Below are 20,426 nucleotides of genomic sequence, written 5' to 3'. Positions count from 1 at the left end.
ATCGCTTTCGAGTTGGTTGAATGAGTTGACATGAGATTAAGCTCAACAAAAGAAAAGGCAGGGTAACAGCAGCTGCCCGCCAGGCCCGGCCACTAGGTAGGGGTCTTGAAGGAAGCCTTTCACCTTCTCTTTTGTATGTGTCAGGAAGTAACATTTAAAATTTTCCATACTGTACTTTCCCCTCCCCCCTCCTGGGATCGATGGACTGCTTTGATTGATTGATACCAAATAAGATTTAAAATAGTGAATTTGGTAATACTTTGAGAATGAGTAATAGACCTAGATTTTCCATAAAGCCTAGTGACAAGTGCAGAGTGGTAACCTAATTGCTTTTTGTCTGAAAAATATAACAGTCAAACCACTAGTTTGTGCTTGCTTAGTTAATGTGTGCTAAGGAGTTTTTAAGGTGTGTCCTTAATGGTAGATGACTTTTTCTGAGAAGTCCTGTTTATTTTAGATACTGTTTTGTTTGGTATTCTGAAGACTGCAGTGATGTGTGTGTGTGTGTTTAATACCCCTGTTTTAGTGGAAGTCGACCCCCACCCCAAATTGCTGCCATCTTGAATCAGTTATATAAGTACTGAATTCAAGAGGCAGTGACTTATTTAAAAAATTCAGTGGTTCGTTAGTTACAAGCCAGATTGATCATTTATTTGGCTTGTTTGGTAGAATAGGGTTTATAATCTCATTGTCTGGGATTTTAATTATTTGGTGAGAAGGAGGAGGCTGCTCCTTTAGAATTGCATAGTGATTTGCATGCTGCAGGAGGAAGTGGGGGAAGAGCATGGCTTTTCTAGGTAAAGGACACATACTTTTTTCTTTCATGTCTAACTTCTTTCAGTCATTTTCTCTTCACAACACCATCAAACACTGCTGTTTGACCTTTGCTGGTTTTTTTTTTAAAATTTGTGAGACCTAAGTTTAGTACTTGTCTTGGGTTCATATTATTCCCTTTCACTTGTTAATCAAAAAAAGGAACTAATACACCACTCAGATAAAGCTTGTAGAAAATATTCCCCCGGTCACCCTGAAGAATTGATTTAGATAACAGCTTGATTCCCCCCCCACTCCCCCCCAGGTAAGGCAGGAAGATGGAGGGTTAGGGTTTGCCAGTAAAGGTTTAAGCAGAGGCTGGTCTGAGTTCTCTTCCTAATCCTCCATTTTTGGCCTGTTTTAATAAAAGCCCCTTCCAGTGGTCCTTTTCAGAGGAAATCTGAAAATAGAACTCAGTCATCAAGTCACTTTCAAACTGATGAAATAATTAAGGAATATAATGGCCTGGCAAGGACAGGGTCCCTCTGTCTCTTCATTTCAGATAAATGCTAATCACTTCTCTGTCTTTTAACAACAACATTTATGATGAAATGGCCTGTTTTTGCCACAGCAGGGTTGCCTGCCCAACCCTGGAGCACTCTTAATTCTGATACGCTTGATTAGAGCCTTGGGGGTCCCAGAAGATGTGCTGTTTTCCCACTTTGTAAAATTCTCTTCTCACAGTTGTTCCAAACATGATATTGGTTGATAAGAACTTTTGAGTAGCTTTAATGACTCTTGACTGCTTAAAATCTACTACTTAAAAAAAAAAAGAGACCTTAGGACTGTAAATGATTGGATCTTTTTTTTTAATGTTTTACATGAAGCTTTGTTTCCACTTGGTTGAAAAAAAAAATTCAGATTGTTCCAGCTCACAGATGCCACTATTGCCTGTATTTTAAATTGTTCATTTCTAATTTCTTATATTAGCTGAATTGTGTAGCAGTGTGTTTAATAGGTGAATTGGAAAGGTGCTGTCAAAGAACTGAACAATGGCTATATATTTTCAAGCTTAAGAATTACACAGTAAGAATGAAACACAGGAGACAGTCTTATCAAACTGATGAGTATTTGTTCCACTAGAATAAAATAAATGTAAGGAGATTTTAAGTTAAATGACTTCATGTGGAATACACTGAGTTTTCAAATTACTGAGATGCGTTACACAATTAAAAAAAAAACAAAAACAGCCTGGAAGATATTTACAGAACAGCTACTGAAGTGGAATTGAAGGAATCCCAGTCATATTAAATATTCTAAATAGTGAAGGGTTTAGTTGCAGCATGTAAATGAAAGTGGTGCCCCGGAAGAGTCCTGATTCGTGGCCTCCTCTCCAGGTCTTTGGGGGAGGGGTGCTGACGGGTTTAAATGCACGTGGAAGAAAGGATGCGTTACACAAAGACAGCAGGAAATTTCTTAAATTTGGGGGAGGGAAGCTTGATCTTTATAGCTGAGCAGCCTCATTTTGAGGGGGCAGTGTTAACCCTTCCGATGTGTTGATGAAATGGTGACTTCGGGGAGGAAGGTGATGTGGATTTTTTTCCTCTTTTTTACTATAGTTAGGCAAATTTGCAACGGTATGTAGGGCGGAGGATTTGGGATGGAGACTGTGAGGGCAGATAGAAATCTGACTTTGAGGAAGTGGGAGGGACGTTGGGGGGGGTGGGTAGAGAACCATCCTTTCCTAAAATCTGCGGCTCATGGTGAGTAAGCTCAATTCCCACAGAAATCTTCCCAGCACACAGAGGGCAGCCAGGTGCCACCAGGCACCCCTCCTTACAGCTCACACCCGCACGCTCACGGACCCCTTAGAGAGTTGGAGCGTTTGTTGGCGGGCTGTTCCGAACAGCCTCATTACTTCCTGCCCAGGGTCACAGCATAACTTGAGTTACTGGAAATCTGGGGCCAGTTTGGTAATTTTATGATAAAGTTGAGAAATAAAATTACTAAACCCGAAAAGACAGCTGAATAAGTTGTGTACGAGAGAATGAGTTTAATCCTGTCGCCTTTGGCCTGCGGGGTCCCCTGCAGGAGAGCGGGCCTGCGGTCAGCTGCCAGTTTCCTGACGGCTCCGCCGGCCGAGCCGTTGGCTCTTGTTTCTAGAGTGTCAGGGAACCTCCTGAGTTTAGCTGACGTTCTCTGGGCTGGGAATGGAGAGTCCAGGTATGTCTGTTCCCCAGTCAGCATTCAGGAGAAACGCTGTTTCTTGCTCTATTTCCTGCCTGTGACAAATGAGGATAACCTCAGAACAGTTCAGTTACACGAGAAGTGTTCTTGTGTATTTTTTAGGTCGGCAGATCAGTTCAGTGTATGTCTACTGAGCAGTGATGGTGTTAACTGAAGGCAGACTTTTCTTCTTTTTGAAAGCAAATAGGTGATTTGAAAGAGCCAGACTTACAGCTTTAGTATTTTACTCAACAGAGATAGGGAGGGGAATATTTAAATGTGGCTAAAGAAAGATCTCATGCCTTAAGAGGCATTGCCCTTGTTTATGTATAATCTGAAGTTGGGTTAAATTGGGTATAATTAAGAACACTCACCATTTGGCTCTGTGGAAAAAGAGGTGTGGGTGTGTGGGTAATGGGTAATATAATGGTTATGGTGATTTGTATATCTGTGTATATATGCACATACAGAAATATATATATATATATATATATATATATATACACAGTTGTCTGTGTGTGTGTGCAGCATTTTCTCTGTAGGGTTAAAAAACACACTTTTTTTTTGGTTCGTTGAAATTGTCTTTAGTTAGTCCTGTTCAAAAAAATCTTTTCAAAATACTTAAGGTAGTACTGGTTAAGTGGTAATAATAGAAACTCACTGATAGCAATGCTTCTTAATTAAAAATTAATATTAATTTCCCTTATAGTTCTCTTTCATGTCAAGATGGAATTTTTAAAAGCCAGTTTACAGGCCATAGTATCTGTTAATGCTGGTATTACTGAAACGAAAGCTAATAAGTGGTGCTTTAAGTTCGTAGTATGATCCTTTATGGACCTTAATTGATTTAGGAGGAATCAGGCTGGATTTCATCATCATCGTCGTCATAACCTGCAAATGTGCTAGTAGGATTATATTTTTATCCTATCTTGGTCTCCCATGTAGAACTGAGCACCTACACTGAATTTCAAGAAAGTGAGACTGTCTTGTCACAGATTCTCAGGCTTTGCCTTTGAATAATCATTCACTTTCGAATAGGTTGTGGTGTTGAATATAAGCTGAATATTTTAATCTTTCTCTTTAGCTTTTAAACATCCTTCCACAGCTATATTAGGAAAGTCAGGTTGACCATCTGCTCAATGGGTGTGACCTTGGTGATTTCCTTGAAATAGTGTTGAAGGATTTAGTCAGTGGGTTTTGATCACCACTGTAGGTTGCTATGCAGAGTTCTCTTCACTTGTCAGACTAAGGAAAAAAATAGTATGTGTAAAATAGAGAAGGGAAACCTGTAGAAAAACTGTCAGTTTCCTAACCAGATCTTGGAGATAATTTTGAAGTTTAAAGGATACAAAATGAATCAGCCAGAGACTAGCAGTTTGTTTAGGTTGAATGTTTCAATGATCATTTATTTGGATACCTTGGTAGCTTCGATGACTTGCTGGAATACTGCAAATTATTTGGCTATAAATAGAATTTTCTGTGTTTTTAACAGGTTTTGAGGACTTTGAATACCTTATTGCTGCACACCATGGTAGTAGATATTCCATGTCAGATAACCTGTTCAGTTGGGGTGTGCTTTCTTTGAGGTCACCCGTTTGAGAACAACTGTACATAAAGAAAGGTATTTCCAAGTCACTTGGTCAGCAAGGTGGCATTCACCTGTAATTTATTGTGCGTAAGCACAATTATGGTGCCTTTCATTAAGTATTATAGAATGGGTAGTATTTGCTAATTTCCAGGTCTGTAGGTATTGGCAGAATTCATAGTAACTTTATTCACAAATGAGTATCTGCTTTTTAAAAAAATAAATGGCTTAAAGAACACCAGACTTGCATTTTATTTTAGGTGGTTACAGCAGTATGGTTCTTTCTTTTCAAAGCTTATGTTGTGGTAAATTAAAAAAAAAAAGCATCTACTGAAGTGATCACAATACAACTTACTTAGTTTCTCTCCAAATAGAAGGTTCTACTGAATAACCTGTTGCTTTAGGTGCCTGAGGAGTAAATGGCTGATGGTTGAGTGTTGTCACTAACCTGAGGAAGAGTTAAAACATTTTTAATTTAGATACTGAAAAACTTCTTTGCTGAGCACCTTTCGGTCAGCTTGGTGTGTTCAGAAGGCTCCCTCGTGTGCAAACGAAAAGCCTTCAGAGTGAGTGTTGGTTTATGACGTCGCCCCCCAGCTCCAGTTCTTTGTCAAGGCAGACAGGTCTCCTCAGCCCGTCAGGTACTGTCGGCTCCGCGTGAAGCCGCGGGTTCCGGGGCCTGTGCGCTGGGTGGTGGTCTGTCAGCGTGAGCAGGAGGGAGGTCAGGACGTCCGTTTTCCGTGCGTCATCATTCCAGTCTTTGGTATTACAGGCGCTCTGTAAAGATTTTTGACTTTTTGTTGAGCAGTCTGGTCTTGGTAGTTACTGATTTATAGCTGAAGTCTGCATTGAGTGTCTGTCCAGAGTTGAGGGCAGGGACTTCCCTGGGGTCCAGGGGTTTAGACCCCGCACTCCCGAGGCAAGGGGCCCGAGTTCCATCCCTGTCAGGGAGCTGAGGTCCCACGTGCCCCCGCACAGCTTAGCCAAAAGTAAATAAATAAATAAAATGGAAAAGAGTCGAAGGCATTTGCTGTGAGAGATTACCCTAGTAGGCCTTGCATTTGGGTTTGGTAGGTCAATAAGAAAAGTGGTTATAAATCCCAATGATGCAGTTTTGCTTCTACTAGTCAACTTTATGGTATGATTGTATGTGATTCATTTTTTATTATCCTCTTAACAATGTAGAAAATGGTCATTAGATGGCAGCCACAGACAGCCATATAGAAGTCTTGATGAACATTCAAATTAATTTTAGTATCAAGTCTCAGTTACGGTTGGTAAGTGTGGCCAGAGACACACACACTCACTCTGCACGCCTGTACTGCTGAGCCCGTTTCTTGAGAGCCTGAGCCTGTGGCCCTTTCTGGGCACTTGGGGGCAGCAGTGAGCCAGCAGACAGGAGGTCTGCCCCTGGGGGCTGAAGGCATGGCCTGTTTTGGGCATCTTGAGAGAACTGGAAGGATTGCTGTGTCCCTTCACTGGAGGTTTTGCCCCCAGAAGACTCCCTGGCTGGGACTTCCGTCCCCCAGCTCCCACCCCATCCTGTTCACCCTCTCGGGCAGCACTGAAGCTCTTCTTTCTCCGAAGGTTTTCTCTGGCGTCCTCTTGTACCACCCCTTTGGGTCTTGTGTTGGAAGCTGATGACGACTTACTTAACCCAGATATTTGAACGTTTCAAAGATATAAGTTGAAACTAACTGTCAGAAGACGGGAATGTCCAGTCTATGCCGTTACGCACCATGGGAAGTGTACCCACATCATGCTTTTCATCCAGAGTTGTTGGAGTTTAGGATTGGTGTCTTTGGGGAGAGGTTATTTACAGAAAAGTGGAGTTTCCCAAAGCTTACAAATGTCAGATTGTTGTCAGATTTCATAAAAAAAAAAAAAAAAAAAAATGTTGCGGTCTGACATGCAGGACTTTGATTTTGTCAAATCAGGACATTAAAAAAAAAAAACCCTTTCCTATTGCCACTCTTTGATTTTATAAGAGGGGTATTTTGGCACCCAAGAAGTAGAAAGGGTCTTAAATAAAGGGCAGGCTTTATTCAAATTGAGATGAACTCCTGTAGCTGCGTGTGGTGCTCACTGAGTCACCTCTCTTCTCACTCAGCTGTCGGCCAGGGAGAAGTGTCGTCAGGGTTTGAGAGCTGCTTTTCCAGAGGGTGTGCTGTTCCTTCTTCAGTCACAGTATTACCTGGGACACTCAGCTCAGTATATGTTTGCTGAATGAGTAACTGACCACATGGAAACCTAGAGTACCACTCAGCAAATCCAAATATCATCTCATATCTTGATCAGCATGATCAGGGAGTTACGTCTGCCCATGAAGTGTGTCTCACCCCAGGACCATGGGTGTTTTGAACTCCGCAAGTGGTCCTGTGGCATTGAGTAGACGGAGGAAGACAGGCCCGGGGGTGACAGCTTCAAGGCTGTAACTCGGCCAGAACTGGAGCTCGGGCCTCCCGGCAGCTGGCAGCCCAGGCTGTGTGTTTCTCCTCCATTGTGACTGCAACAAAAGGCCAAGAAACTGAAGATAAAACACTTCAGTCCATTCCTGTTACCGTAAACTTTGATCTGCAGGCTTCCTTAAAGCTTAATGTTAAAGATTTCGTTTACTCTGAACTAAAAGATAACAGGGAGTAGAGGATTTTCTTTTTCTGGGTGTGAAGAAGGGGAAGAAATGTTTCCTCCTATTCTGAGTCCACTGGCTCCTGCTCTTTGAGGAAGTGGAGAGAAGGAAAGGAAAGTTGTGTGTGTGTGTTTTAACTGTTGACTGTGGTGGGAGCAGTTTGCATGTATCTCTGTTTTCTTGGGTGGACTTGACTGACTTCAGGTAAAGTAGCTGGGACTGTGTGGAAACAGTTCCTGTGCTCACCTTGAAGGTGGAGGGTGTTGGCTTCACAGGTTAATCCTTCTGCAGTCCTTCTGTGAAAATGTGCTCCCAGCTCAGAGCCTGCAGTTCACTCAGGTTATCCATTTTGTACCTGGCCAACGCATACGTGAAAGGTGGATTAGAAATGAGAGGGTCTGTTTTCTGATGGAAGTCTAAGCCATGTTGAACCAGCCGTGTTGAGGATCTTATTTAAAATGTGTGCAGTCACATAGTAGCTTTGTGTCTTTATTTCCTCATTTGTAGTTTGGGCAAGGAAGTCCTACCCCGGTGCCCGTTGAAGGCAGAAAGTTGTTAAAAGCAAACGGGTTTGGGCAGTGGAATGAGGAGCATGGTGTTCAAGGTTCTGCGTGGCCAGGATGAGAAACTATTCCAAAATGTGTTTCTTGAGTGGGGATTTCAGGAAAGGTTCCTATTTTTCAGTGCTTCTGTTGGTGATTTAGGTTATGTGTAATCCTCCAGTGTGCTTTTAGGTGTCTGTGTTTCTTGTGTGTTTGTCTATAAGATAATGTGAAACTCTGACTTTTAAAATTTTGCCTCAGGTGCTTTCATTGTTGTTTTTTTTTTTAACAATTTTTAAAGTCTCTAGACTTGCAGAGATTGTAAGGATACACATGCACTTTAGTGGTAGTTAAAACACATTAAGCTCAATTTGATCATTTCTGTTCTGAAACTTCACATTTTTGATTTAAATCATTGAAGCACCAGGTTTTCAGTTTGTGAATTTCTCGCAGTTTGCTAAGGGTTATTGTATAAAACACTAATGGTTTAATTAATGAGCACGTGTAGCAGGACGCTCTGTACACAGCGATACTAGCTAAAAGGGAAGCTGCCGAAGCGGGTGCCTTCTCTGTTTCGTGGGGAAGACCACTGTGAGTCGTCGCCTGCCTTCTCTCCTCTCTGACTGGAGCCCACCTTTTTTTTTTTCCCTCCTCTAGGTTTGGGAAACCCCTTGTCTCCAGGTTGCCGGCACCGACCTCTTGCTCAGCTGACTGGCTCACTCTGTGAAGACGGAGAACCCATGCGCTGTGTTGAAGGGGCTCTGCCTGGTCGGAGAGAGAGCCCGCCCTCGGCTTTGTGACTGAGCTTCCTGGACTTGGGAAGAGAAGACGGTAGAGGAATACACACTTTCTTTTGAATTTTTACAACAAATAATTTGCTCTAGTTTTGAAGCCTCAGGCTGCCAGGTGTGTGAGTGACAAGTCTTTTACAAGTGGCCTTATTCCAACTCCAGAGATTCCTCAAGCAGATTCTAATTTTATATACAACCCTCAGGAGACAGGAAACATGCCAACCCAATCCCTCTTGGTGTATATGGATGGACCGGAAGTTATCGGCAATTCCCTTGGCACCCAAATGGAGCTGGATGACGCCGTGACGATCAAAGGGGCCGCCGCGGTCCCCTTCCGAGCCACGCCGGAGAAGAGCATCATCCAGATGGAGGGGTGCATGCCCCTGGACTGCATGTTCTGCAGTCAGACCTTCACGCGCTCCGAGGACCTCAGCAAACACGTCCTCCTGCAGCACCGGCCCACCCTCTGTGAGCCCGCCGTCCTGCGCGTGGAAGCCGAGTACCGCAGCCCTCTGGATAAAGGGCAGGCGCGCAGCGAGCCGCCCAAGGACACGAGCTGCAAGGACAGCGAGGAGCTGAGCTGCGAGGTGTGCGGGCAGACCTTCCGCGTGGCCTTCGACGTGGAGATCCACATGAAGAAGCACAAGGACTCGTTCACCTACGGGTGCCACATGTGCGGCCGGCGGTTCAAGGAGCCCTGGTTTCTGAAGAATCACATGCGGACGCACACGGGCAAGTCGGGGGCGAAGAGCAGGCCGCAGCCCGGCCTGGAGAGCCCGGCGACCATCAACGAGGTGGTGCAGGAGCCCGCGGCCGAGGGCGTCTCCTCGCCCTACAAGATCTGCATGGTCTGCGGCTTTCTCTTTCCAAATAAAGAAAGTCTCATCGATCACCGGAAGATGCACACCAAAGAAGCTGCTTCCGGGCCCCGTGGCCCGCAGACCGAAGTCCCGACGGAAGGCATGCCGTCGCCGGGGGCGGAGCTGCTGCAGTTCCTGAACCTGAGACCCGCGTCCCCCGCCGAGATCGCCAAGAAGCCAGCCAAGTGGATACCTCAGCTGGACCCGTTCACCACCTACCAGGCCTGGCAGCTGGCTACCAAGGGCAAGGTGGCCGTGTGCCGAGAGGTGAAGGAGCAGCAGCCGGGCCAGGAGGGCAGCACGGACAACGACGAGTCGTGCTCCGACAAGGAGGAGCCGGGGGAGATCTGGAGCACCCGCAAGAGCCAGCCCGAGGGCTCCGGGAAGCCCAGGACGAGTAAAGGCGGCTGCCCCGGCCTCTCCCAAGACAAGGAGAAGTCCAGACACCCCCACGGCGAAGTGCCTTCCGTGGACGCGGACCCCAAGCTGGCCAGCAGTAAGGAGAAGCCGACGCACTGCGCCGAGTGCGGCAAAGCCTTCCGGACCTACCACCAGCTGGTGCTGCACTCGCGCGTACACAAGAAGGAGCGCAGGGCTGGCGCCGGCTCGCCCCCCGCAGCCGCGGACGGCAGGCAGCCCAGGACGTGCTCCCCGGAGCTGCCGCCCGCCCTGGAGGACAGCGGGGCCCTGGACCGGGAGGCTGGCTCTGAAGACGGCTCCGAAGACGGGCTACCGGACGGGCTCCACCTGGGTGAGCTGCCCCCCGACCCCCACCCGGTCCTGCAGGGAGGACAGGGCCCACTGAGGGCGGGTCTGGGTCCTGGCTCCTGGTCTCCTATTGTAAAAGTCCCTAAGCTCTCAGGGCCTTCATCTCCTTTCTGTGACAGTAGGGTGGCCTTAAAAGGTCTGTCGAGGTTGCTTCCTGCTCTAAGAGTGATGCCATGTCATTTTTTGCTAACAGAGGCCCCACGTTAGCTCACTTGGCGCGTGCGCTGTGTCACGGGGGGCGGAGGCCTGGGGTGCTGCATGTCCCCGGGCGGCCCACAGCAGAGGGTACCCCGGCCCCTGATGTCCACAAGGGGGTGATGGGGGCCTCCACTCACATCCCAGCATCCCAGTCCTAGTCTGTTGAAGCAGGGTGCCCTGAAAGGCAGTACATTTGCCTTTCTGCCAAGAGCCAGCTCTCACACACACTCCACGTGTGTGTCTGCGGGCACAGATCAGGACGGGAGTGACCCGTGGGCCGCTGGGCGCTGCCTGGGCCGACCGTGTGTCTGGTGGCAGGGGCTTGTAACTCAAGTCACTCCAGCACTTACTTGGTAAAGTATAGAGAGTGAACACATCGAAGCTAATGGAAAGATTTCATCTGCTCAGTCACAGTTCTAGTGTTCTGACGGCACTTACAGGGAACAGAGGCCATCGCCGAGGGCCTGTTGGTGGGTCTTTCAGGTCCATCCAGGGCAGAGCGTCCCACCTGTGGTTCAGGTCGCGACCCTCTTGACACAGTTTTTCTCTCCGTTTCGTAATCTTTTATTTGCCTAGGGAACTCTGCTACTGGAGGTTGGTTGATAAACCCCTGCAAAATCAGCTGGGGAATGATGAGAACATGAGTTAGTCTTAGAAAAATACTGTTGTTGATAGAGGTGGTTGTGCTTTTAAACATACAATGGCATCTGGTGTTGTAAGTTGGCTGTGTGTTCACGTCTCTTAAGAGCCACATGTATGAGACCCAGGGGGACTGTGACCGGATAATACATCTTCTCAAGCCGGTGCCCAGTTTCTTTTCTGATTACATGATGGGCGTGAGAGCGTTAGTTTTCATAGCAAACATTTAGCGTGTTTTGAGTTTCCTTGGAGGCAGGAAACATAGCATTTGGCATGCGTATAAACTTCAGGTTTTAGAAATCTAGAAAATGCATTAGGTGTCTTAATGACATCATAAAAATGACTTTAAACATAGCCTTCTAGTCTTCTAAGTGACTCCTTAGAAACAGTGGCAGTGCTGTGCTGTTTGGTGAGAGATGCCCCAGTGCCCAAGACGTGAGCGGACAGTCACATCCTACCTGTAGGTGGCGTGGGCAGGACCGAGTGGACGGTCACATCCTGCCTGTAGGTGGCGTCGCCAGACTGAGTGGAAAACTCGGGCCCGTTGGCGGGCGGCTGGGACGGCCAATAATCGCTGGGAGCGCCAAGACTTGCGTTGGGTCTTGCTTAACCTTTCTCTGCCCTGATTTCCCTGTTTACACAATTGGTTCATCCACCCTTGTCTTCCACCTCCCAAGGATGATTTCAGCTGCCTATTTATTAAAAAAAATCTTTTAAAGGACAGCACAGCAGAATCACGGGTGAAGCTAAAGGAGCAGGAACCAGGTGGACCGGACGTTTCACGTCCTTTGTGTTGGAGTAAAGGCATTTCGTAACTCTGGATGTGACGCAACATGCCATAAATCCCGACACACAGCTGGAAGCAGTAAACTGCTGTGACACGCAGGCTCAGCTACAGACTTGGCGAGCTGGGTATGAGTGTCAGAGGGAGCGCTGGGCGCTCTGTGAGGGGTTGGATCCTCCTGAATCCATACTGTGATGTGGCCTTCTGGTCCAGACTTGACTTACTGTCATCTACTATCAGCCTGGCTTTCTTTAGATTTACTTTTACGATCAAAAAGTAAAGTAAATGATTTATCATTTTCAACTTTTATAAACTGTATTAATAGTAGTGATTTTTTAAGTCCTTGTGACACCTTCTTAGACCAAAGGTTGTCTCTGTTGTCTTCTGCCGCAGTATTTGGAGGGGGCTGTACTGTCTTCACGGAAGTTCAGGGGTGACAGAAATTACATGGTCCTGTCTCTTGTTTTTAAGTCGTGCCCCAAGGCTTGTGGGAGTTCAGTTTCCCCATCAGGGATTGAACCTGGGCCCTGGGCTGTTTTAGTGTGGAGTTTGGACCACTGGGGAATTCTCTATTTACTTCCGTCTTTATGGTACCTGGAGGCTCACCAAGGTTTCTTATAAGCTGCTTTTTAAAATCAGTGAAGTCTATCAATCTAGACTTGGAGTGTGGACAGGGCCAGGCAGCGGCCCTTCAGTTGGAAGTTACAGGGTTTCCAGGCAAAAGGATGAGGTATGCTGACTTTACAGATGCCCCGTCTTCTGTGTGATGTGCCCAGCAATGACAGGAGGTTCATATGGAGCTCATGGTCCTGCTGGACGAGCTGGGCCGTGACTGTGGCATCGGGCCTGGGAGTGCTCCTCAGTGCCCTCAGTGGACCTGTGTCCGCTCCACCGTCCTGATCATGGACAGAGTGGAGCTTAAAGTCTAACCGGCTGTTTCTTGGGGACAGATTGTGATTCGTCAAGGTTGCCCATGTGAGCACTTGTGAATAATATGATCTGCTTTCCAAAATCTGCTTTGCTAAATTTTGACAAACTTTCCTAGGTGTTTGCCCGGGGCCAAACTTTTAGATTAAGTTGTGCCTGCTGCCCTCTAGTGGTAACTGCCTTAATTTTAAGCAAGTTAATCTTTTCCTCTGGTGGTTGGGAAAGTTGGCATTTGTGTTGGCTGGGTTTCCTAAATTACTTATTCTGAAGAAGCTGGTTATTCCAGCTCGTGTGCAGGTCCAGCTCAAGTTTGCCAGATTCTGTGTGTCTTAGGCCTGGGAGCGCAGAAAGCTGCCTGTTCATTTCAGTCTATTAAATGGTCTTGTGACCGAGGCCATGAAGAAGGGAATCTTCAACAGTGAATTCTGCTGTGCTCAGAAAGCAAAACTGTTGCACACAGGCTTTAATGCTGCACACAGCCTCAAAGCAGCAGTTGGCTGTTTTAGCCAGTACCTAATATAAAAACTATTTTAGACTTTCCAAAGATGTTCTACTAAGAATCTTTTAAGTCAGCTTGCCCTGTTCACATCCTTGAGCTGTCTTCTTACATGAATATTTTTGTTTCTGTTTTAAGATAAAAATGATGATGGAGGGAAAATGAAGCATCTTACATCCTCAAGAGAATGTAGTTATTGTGGAAAGTTTTTCCGTTCAAATTATTACCTCAATATTCATCTCAGAACGCATACAGGTAAGGAACTCCTTAGATTTGTTTACTGCGTGTATTAGCTCTGAGGATTGTGATGTAATTCTGTGTCTGGTTTTTGTTGTTGTTCAGGTACTCTTCTAGATCTTTGGGACATCTTAAGAATATATGTGTAGTCTCTTGATTTGTAGCTGTTGATTTGATTCCTTTAGTAGTATTGTAACTTGATCTGTTTTCATGTGAAGTTGGTCTCTTGTTTAATATCTGATTCCTTTATCCTTACTCTCATTTTATACTTATTATATACTTTTATTTATATATATATTTATTGTATATAATATATATATTATGTATATAATATACTTATTATATACTCTCATCTTACTCTACATCTCATCTCTAATATATTTAAATGTCACAGCTTTATTTTTATGATTTATAATGAAATTAATAATATTTAATCATCTTTGGTTTATGTTTATTACTATCACTTTTTGACCACGCTGCCTGGCTTGGGGGGGATCTTAGTTCCCCTAGCAGGTGGTTAATCCCATGATCTTGGCACTGGAAGCTTGAAGCCCTAACCACTGGATCCCCAGAGAATTCCATCCTCTTTTCTTTAGATTGTGGAAGCAGCTGTGACATGATGGTTTGGGAGGCCGTGTAGATTTGAATTTGCATCTCTTCTACTCACTGGCTGTGCACCCATAGGCAGATTAACTTTTCTGCGCTCTCATTTTCTTAGCTGTAAAAGTGGGACAATATTCACTCCCATAGCACTGTTCTGAAGATTAAATGAGATCATCTTAAGGTGTGCTTTTTAATTTTTAAATGGAAGACACATGTTCATGGTTTCAAATATTCAGGGTAGAAAGAGCGATAAAGCTACAACTCATGACAGCTTCCGGATGAGATTCACAGACAAGAAGGGAAGAGGGACGAACTCTGTTCTCTCTGTCCTTGTTGATGCTTTTCATAAGCCTGTGTAGTAAAGTGACACTTCTCGTTTTAGGTGAAAAACCATACAAATGTGAATTCTGTGACTATGCTGCAGCGCAGAAGACCTCCTTGCGGTATCACCTGGAGAGACATCACAAGGACAAGCAGACGGACGCCGCCGCAGACGGCAAGAGCGACGGGAGACCTCAGGAGGCCGAGGATGCACTCCTAACCGCCGACAGCGCGCAAACCAAAAATTTGAAAAGATGTTTCGACGGTGCCAAAGATGTTAAAGGCAGCCCACCCGCAAAGCAACTGAAGGGGATGGCCCCCGCCTCTCAGAGCATCCTGGGCAGCGCAGTGCTCGTGCCAGTGCACAGGGAAACTCAGGATTTCAGCAAGGATGCAGCGGATGACAGTGCCGAGAAGCCGAGCAAGGCCCCCGGGCCCGCTTGCTTGGACGCCTTGAAGAAGAGGCTGCCTGCGGACCCTCAGGCCAGCCCCCTGGGGTGCAGGACAGAGGCGGCCGCAGCGGCCCGCCACGCGCAGCTCGGGCCCCGGGAGACGCGGGCGGATGTGGGCTGCCAGGAGAAGCCCCTGAACCTGTCCCTCGGCGCCCCGCACGGGGGCGCGGGGGTGCCTCTGGGCAGGAGCGTGACCGCCAGCAGTACCTGCCCGTTCTGCACCTTCAAGACCTTCTACCCGGAGGTGCTCACGATGCACCAGAGGCTGGAGCACAAGTACCACCCCGACGCGCACAAGAGCTGCCGGGGCAGGGCTGTGCTTCGCAGCCGGCGGACCGGCTGCCCGCCGTTCCTGCTGGGCAAGGACGTGCCCCCGCTGCCCGGCGCCTTCAGGCCTAAGCCGCGGCCGGTCGCCCCGGCACAGCCCAAGCCCGCGCCGGCTGAGAGACCTGCGTCCGGTGCCCAGGGGTCCGGCAGAGCTCCGCCGCCTGCGGGCGCCGACGCCAGCACTTTAGCCCCCAGCAACCTCAAGGCGCTGAATGCCCGGCCACCGCCAGGCCTTGGGGTTCCGGGGCCCGGCCCCGCTCGCACACCGCCCGAAGCGCCGCCCTGCAAGGCGGGCCCGGAGAAGACACGTCGGCCCGAGCCGCAGCCCCCCGCCGACGCTGCCAGGAGCGACCACCCTGCCAGGAGTGACGGCCCTTGGGCGCCCGCGCGGGACTACGCGTGCGGCCGCAGCGGCGCTGAGCTCGGGGAGCCGCTGCCCAAGCGGCCGCGGGTCGCGCCCGAGCCGCCCTGCACGCCGTGCCGCCGGCCGCCCGAGCTTCCGCAGTACCGCGTGGTGCGCGGGCTGGCGTCCCTGCTGCCGCCCGAGTGCGCCTGCGCGCCCCCCGCGCGCCCGCGGCCCGCGCCCGGGCCCGCCTTTGCCGCCTTGCTGCCCTGCGCGCCCGGCGCCGCCGCAGCCGCTGCGCTAGAAGGTGGGCGTCTTCGGGGGGGCCCCACGGGGCCCTAGTGGGGCGGGGGGGTGGGGGTGCCGGGCGCAGCGGCCCCTCTTCCAGCTCCTCCCGGGCTGGAGGTGGCAGGGCCTGGGGGTGGCACCCCCTTGCCATGCCGGGTCAGTTGTCCTGGGCGCCCGGCCTGGGGGCCCGGCGGCCCGCCCTCGTGACGAGCGCGGGTCCGGCGCCCGCACAGGCGGCCCAGGGGCCCTCGGAAGCGCTCTGCAGGCGCGGGGACCACCGGGCCCCTCCCAGGCTGCTGGGTCCCTTTGGTGTCCAGACCTAGGGAGCTGCCCTGCCGCCTTCTGCCGGGGCTCAGCCTTAAGTGAATCTCAAAGCACAGTCTTCTCCGTGTTACCCTCGATGCGCACAGGTACCTTGAAGGCCCCTGTCCCCGGGAGGCGGCTCTAAAGCCCCCCCTGCCCCGGGCGCCCCTCCCTCGAGGTGGCTAGCCCACACCGGATCCTGCGAGAGTGGGTGAGACTGGCGTGGGGCCTTGGCCCACTCGGCCGACTCGGGGAAACCGCAGTGCCTTCTCTGGCTGTAAGCGCTGCAGGTTTCTCCGCCCAAAGGGACAAGTCCATTTTAAACGTCTCTGTGCTATTCTGAAATGAAAGGTTCTGGGTGGTGACAGTTCTGTATCATTGGCTTGATGCCAGTTGATGTGGGGATAGCTAATTAGAAAACAGTTGCTTTCACACAGTCCAGTGACTGACTGTTATAAAAATTTTGGTGAAAAAAATAATTTCTGCAGCCTTATGATTAGAAGTGTTCCTCCCCACCTCCCCTAGCACTCAAAGTGGACATGAGCCATAACTGTGTCTTTTACTTGAAGAGAAAAGACTCTGCTGCGAGTAAATCGGTCTTTTTTTTTCCTCCACACAGTTTCGGTTCATGATACACAAAGGCTGCCGTTTTGGCTTTTAAATTTTACTAGCACTTAGATAATTTTACCATTTAGTGACTTAAAATTCTAAGCTAAGAAATGTCTTCCTGGTAATTAAAAACATTTTACCTTGTAACTAACTTTATAATACATATGCATCTTCTGTGTTCTGCTCACATTATCAGTTAGGAATTTTGAAAATTGACTTCTGACAACCCCCATACATCTTACCTAATCGTTGAGCTTAATTTTAAATGCCCGTTTACGCTTTTTTTTCCCCCCCAATCAGGAAAAAGGCCTGTATCCTATCAACACTTATCTAGCAGCATGCTGCAAAAGAGGAACTATGAGAATTTTATTGGGAACGCACATTATCGACCAAATGACAAAAAAACTTGATTTCCTATTTTGGGGATGAAAGGTGAGCACATACACTGTATTGATTTTACCTAATTGAAAACAAACCATCTAACTTATCCAGTATAATATTACAAAGTAAAATTGCTTTTAACTTGAATTTTGAAGTGTTTTTAAAACAGAGCCCTCAGAGTCTCTGGACATCAGTGGTGATGATCATGGTAAAGTAGCAAAAGCTACTGAAAGTTACTGAGGGCTTATTTCATGCCAGGGGTTGAATGAATTGTTTATCATCATGAACCAGTTTAATCATTAGAGTCTTAGGCCTGTTGCTGGCCATCAGTTTTTGTTAATAAAGTTTTATTGGCACACAACCACTTCCTTTCCTTTACATATTGTCTATGGCTGCCTGCGGCCACAAAAGCAGAAGTGGATAGTTGTGACTTGGTCTGCAAAGAGAGCTGTCTAGCTAGTTACAGGAAAAGTTTGCCATCCCCAAGTTAGGAGGCTCTGTGCCCACTTTACAGATGTGGAGACTGGGACTTGGCTTATGTAACTTGCCCAGTGCCTTCCTCTGCCTGCTTTCGGTCCTAGGTCTGCAAAATCCAAGGCCTGTGCCCCAACCCTCCAGTTTAAGTGCTTGTTAAGAACCTTTATAAATCCTTATCAGAGTGGGAGCAAGAGTAGGCCAGAGCAAGGAGGTTTATGTTGACTTTCTGGTTCACAAGGCAGATGTATCTAGTGGTAACTACCCAAAAGCTTCAGGTGGCACTCTTGGAGTTATGCACATGTTAATTTAGTTACTTCCAAGTGTGGGCAGAGGGCATGACCTCTATGTGAGAGTTAACAATAAAGTGAATGGAAAGACTGAGGCTCATGGACAGATTTAATTCCCTCCCAGATTGCTCTTCTTCTGCTAAACCACTGCCATATTCTTGTGGAGCAGACTCTTGACCCAGTGCCTGCTAGATCTGGATTCAGAGATAGAGACCTGTGGACCTGGGCATAGTTTCTCCTTCCTGTTTTCCCTGGGACTCCTGGGGCATACGGGCCTGTCCGCCTGCATCCTTCTCTCCCACTCAGGTGATGCTGGTGGTATGAGGCTGGCGCCATAGCAGAAATGGGATTAGATCCTCTCTGCCTTGAAACATAAACACGATTTCTGGCTGGTTATTTGCACTGTGTGTGGCAGCAGGTGGGGACTGTCCAGCTCCCGCCTCTTCCTGCAGCCTCTGGGCTTCTCTGCTTGCCTTTCTCTCTGCTCTGGAACATCCTTGCCACACCCTCCTGGCCAGATGACCTTGTTCTGGTACTTAAGTTCATGTATTTCTGCAGCATGTTTGTGAGGCGCTGGGGCTTCCGTTTGTGTTCTTCTGTGCTGTTGTTCATACCTTTATGCCCACCTGACCTGTGCCCCCGACTTCCACCCTGAGCGGTGCTGAGGTGGTGCCTGGCCCAGGGCTGGGAATTTCAGCTGTAAAACTCCATAGACATTGGCCAAACAGTGTTACACGTGTTTTATGCCCTGTCCTTCTCATGGAGGAGGTTATTCTATTCTGAGTCTTATCTTAAATACCTGTGGTCTTGTGCCATATATTTTCCTTTCATTAGGTATAAGTTTCCAGAGTTTCCTATAGGTGGCAGTTGACTTGACACGTATCTGATATAAATTCTGGTTGTTGGTTAAATCATCTTCATTAAATCACTGTTCATTGTAAGCATCTCCTAAATAGTGCAGCTTATTTATTCAGACTCCTGAGACTTGGTTAAAAATTTAAGCTTAAATGGAACCCATTGCATTTCTAGATCCTTTTAGTTCTGTGTATTTATTACACTTTTAAAAAAATTTTGTAAACTGTATTTAGTTTTAATCCTAATCATGTTTAAACCTTTTTTCCCCCCTTAGGTCTTGATGGATATAAATGTGTACTCTCCATGAAATTAAATTAGTTCATCCTTTGAAAAAGCAGATGTTGAAAGCTACTGAAATAAGCTGTGATTGTACTGTGTATATAACACATAAAGGAACACTACGGTTTTGTAAAGTTGTTCTGTTAACTTTTGTACCAAATAGCAATAAAGACTATAGTTGGAATTTGGGTTGTACACAAATGGAGACTGGACATCATCTCTATTTTGCCCCAAATAATATGTTTTTTAGAATTGACCAAATAAAAAAATGGAGGTTTTTTTTTTTTTTTTTTTGCATACTTGAGCGCTGCTGAAAAGAAATCATTTGGGTTAGGGGGTGGGGTGGGGAGAAAGTATATAACGCTTGCACCTCAGGTAAAAAATTTTGTAAATATATGTTGTAAACCTGCTTGTTTAAATACTGTGTGTATTCTTTTCCTCTAATGTTGCTCATCACTTTGAGCACATTTCTGCTATTTGTCCTCTTTCATCTAAAATGTGCGGTTTTTGTTTTTTAATCTCAGTGATTTGTATTATGTTAAACCCTCCACAGTCTCTTGTCTGAATGGAAACATCGACCCCCTGAATATGTGCTGCTTGTCCTAAGATCAGCCTTTCTCTAGTTGGTGCCCTCTTATTACAAATTTCGGTAGGTCGTCTGAGGAAGACCCAGACCCAGAATCCTCTTCTCAGGGGATTGGTGGGGGGATTTTTAAGTGTGTGTATCTATAGAGAAGCATTTCCTCTAGGCCAGCCACACACTCAGTAAACATACCAAATTGTATGTGGAGTTACTTAGTTTTCTATCAAATGAATCATTTTTGTTGGAAAATTCTGGCGTTTGCCTGAATTAGTTATATAAAAATATAAAGGCTAAATTATACATGTGAATTACATATATTGGAAGCAGTTTTAAAAGAAATGAAAGCTGAGGGGTAAATTTTAGGTTTGCATCTGGTAGTCTCCGTGTGTCTGGCACTTGGGTTGACTGTGGACACACTCCGGTTAATTACAGACACATGGATCATGCAGGAGTGCTGACTGAGGCTCCTGGTACTCCGGGGAGTTCCCTGGTCTGGAGACCTCGGCATCTTCCCATTTTTGGTGGTTTGGAGGCAGCACTATTTTCTCAGTGTACAGGACAGTTTGGGTTTTAAAGAGAGACTGGCCACCAGCTGCCTTACTAAATGTTTTATTACACTTCTGTTCCCTTAATCCACTGTCCATGGCTGACTGTTACAGGCAGCACCTGGGTTTAGTGACCACAACATACTTTATTAAGAAAACTGTTTCAAAAATAAATTTGCACTGTTAATTTTTCTTGCCTTGCCCTTCTCCATTAGAACAAGGGTAATGTCCTCAAAAGAATCCTGACTTTTTTGTTTGTTCTCATTATGCAACACGACGCTCACTTGATAGAAAAGTCTTAACTCCCAGGTGAGAAGGGAGACCTACCCTGAGCTGAC

The 20,426-nt window shown here is 47.1% G+C and overlaps 1 protein-coding gene across 10 annotated transcripts in view; it reads left to right on the top strand.

The window, feature by feature from the left end:
• Positions 1–19,161, top strand: part of ZNF217 (zinc finger protein 217) — a 36,690-nt gene extending 17,529 nt beyond the window's left edge. For all 10 annotated transcript variants that reach the window (XM_070472775.1, XM_070472770.1, XM_070472773.1 and 7 more), the window contains 5 exons: positions 8,393–10,137; positions 13,337–13,453; positions 14,421–15,788; positions 16,982–17,113; positions 18,956–19,161. In XM_070472775.1, the coding sequence (XP_070328876.1) occupies positions 8,742–10,137; positions 13,337–13,453; positions 14,421–15,788; positions 16,982–17,091 (2,991 nt within the window). In that variant the 5' untranslated portion in view covers positions 8,393–8,741 and the 3' untranslated portion in view covers positions 17,092–17,113; positions 18,956–19,161. The remainder of the gene's footprint in view (positions 1–8,392; positions 10,138–13,336; positions 13,454–14,420; positions 15,789–16,981; positions 17,114–18,955) is intronic.
• Positions 19,162–20,426: the final 1,265 nt, after the last annotated feature.

Source organism: Odocoileus virginianus, chromosome 9 (assembly GCF_023699985.2).
Source record: "Odocoileus virginianus isolate 20LAN1187 ecotype Illinois chromosome 9, Ovbor_1.2, whole genome shotgun sequence".
In the NCBI taxonomy this organism is placed as follows: Eukaryota; Metazoa; Chordata; class Mammalia; order Artiodactyla; family Cervidae; genus Odocoileus; species Odocoileus virginianus.
The sequence above is the reverse complement of the archived record's forward strand: the minus strand, read 5'-3'. Positions and strand labels throughout refer to the sequence as shown.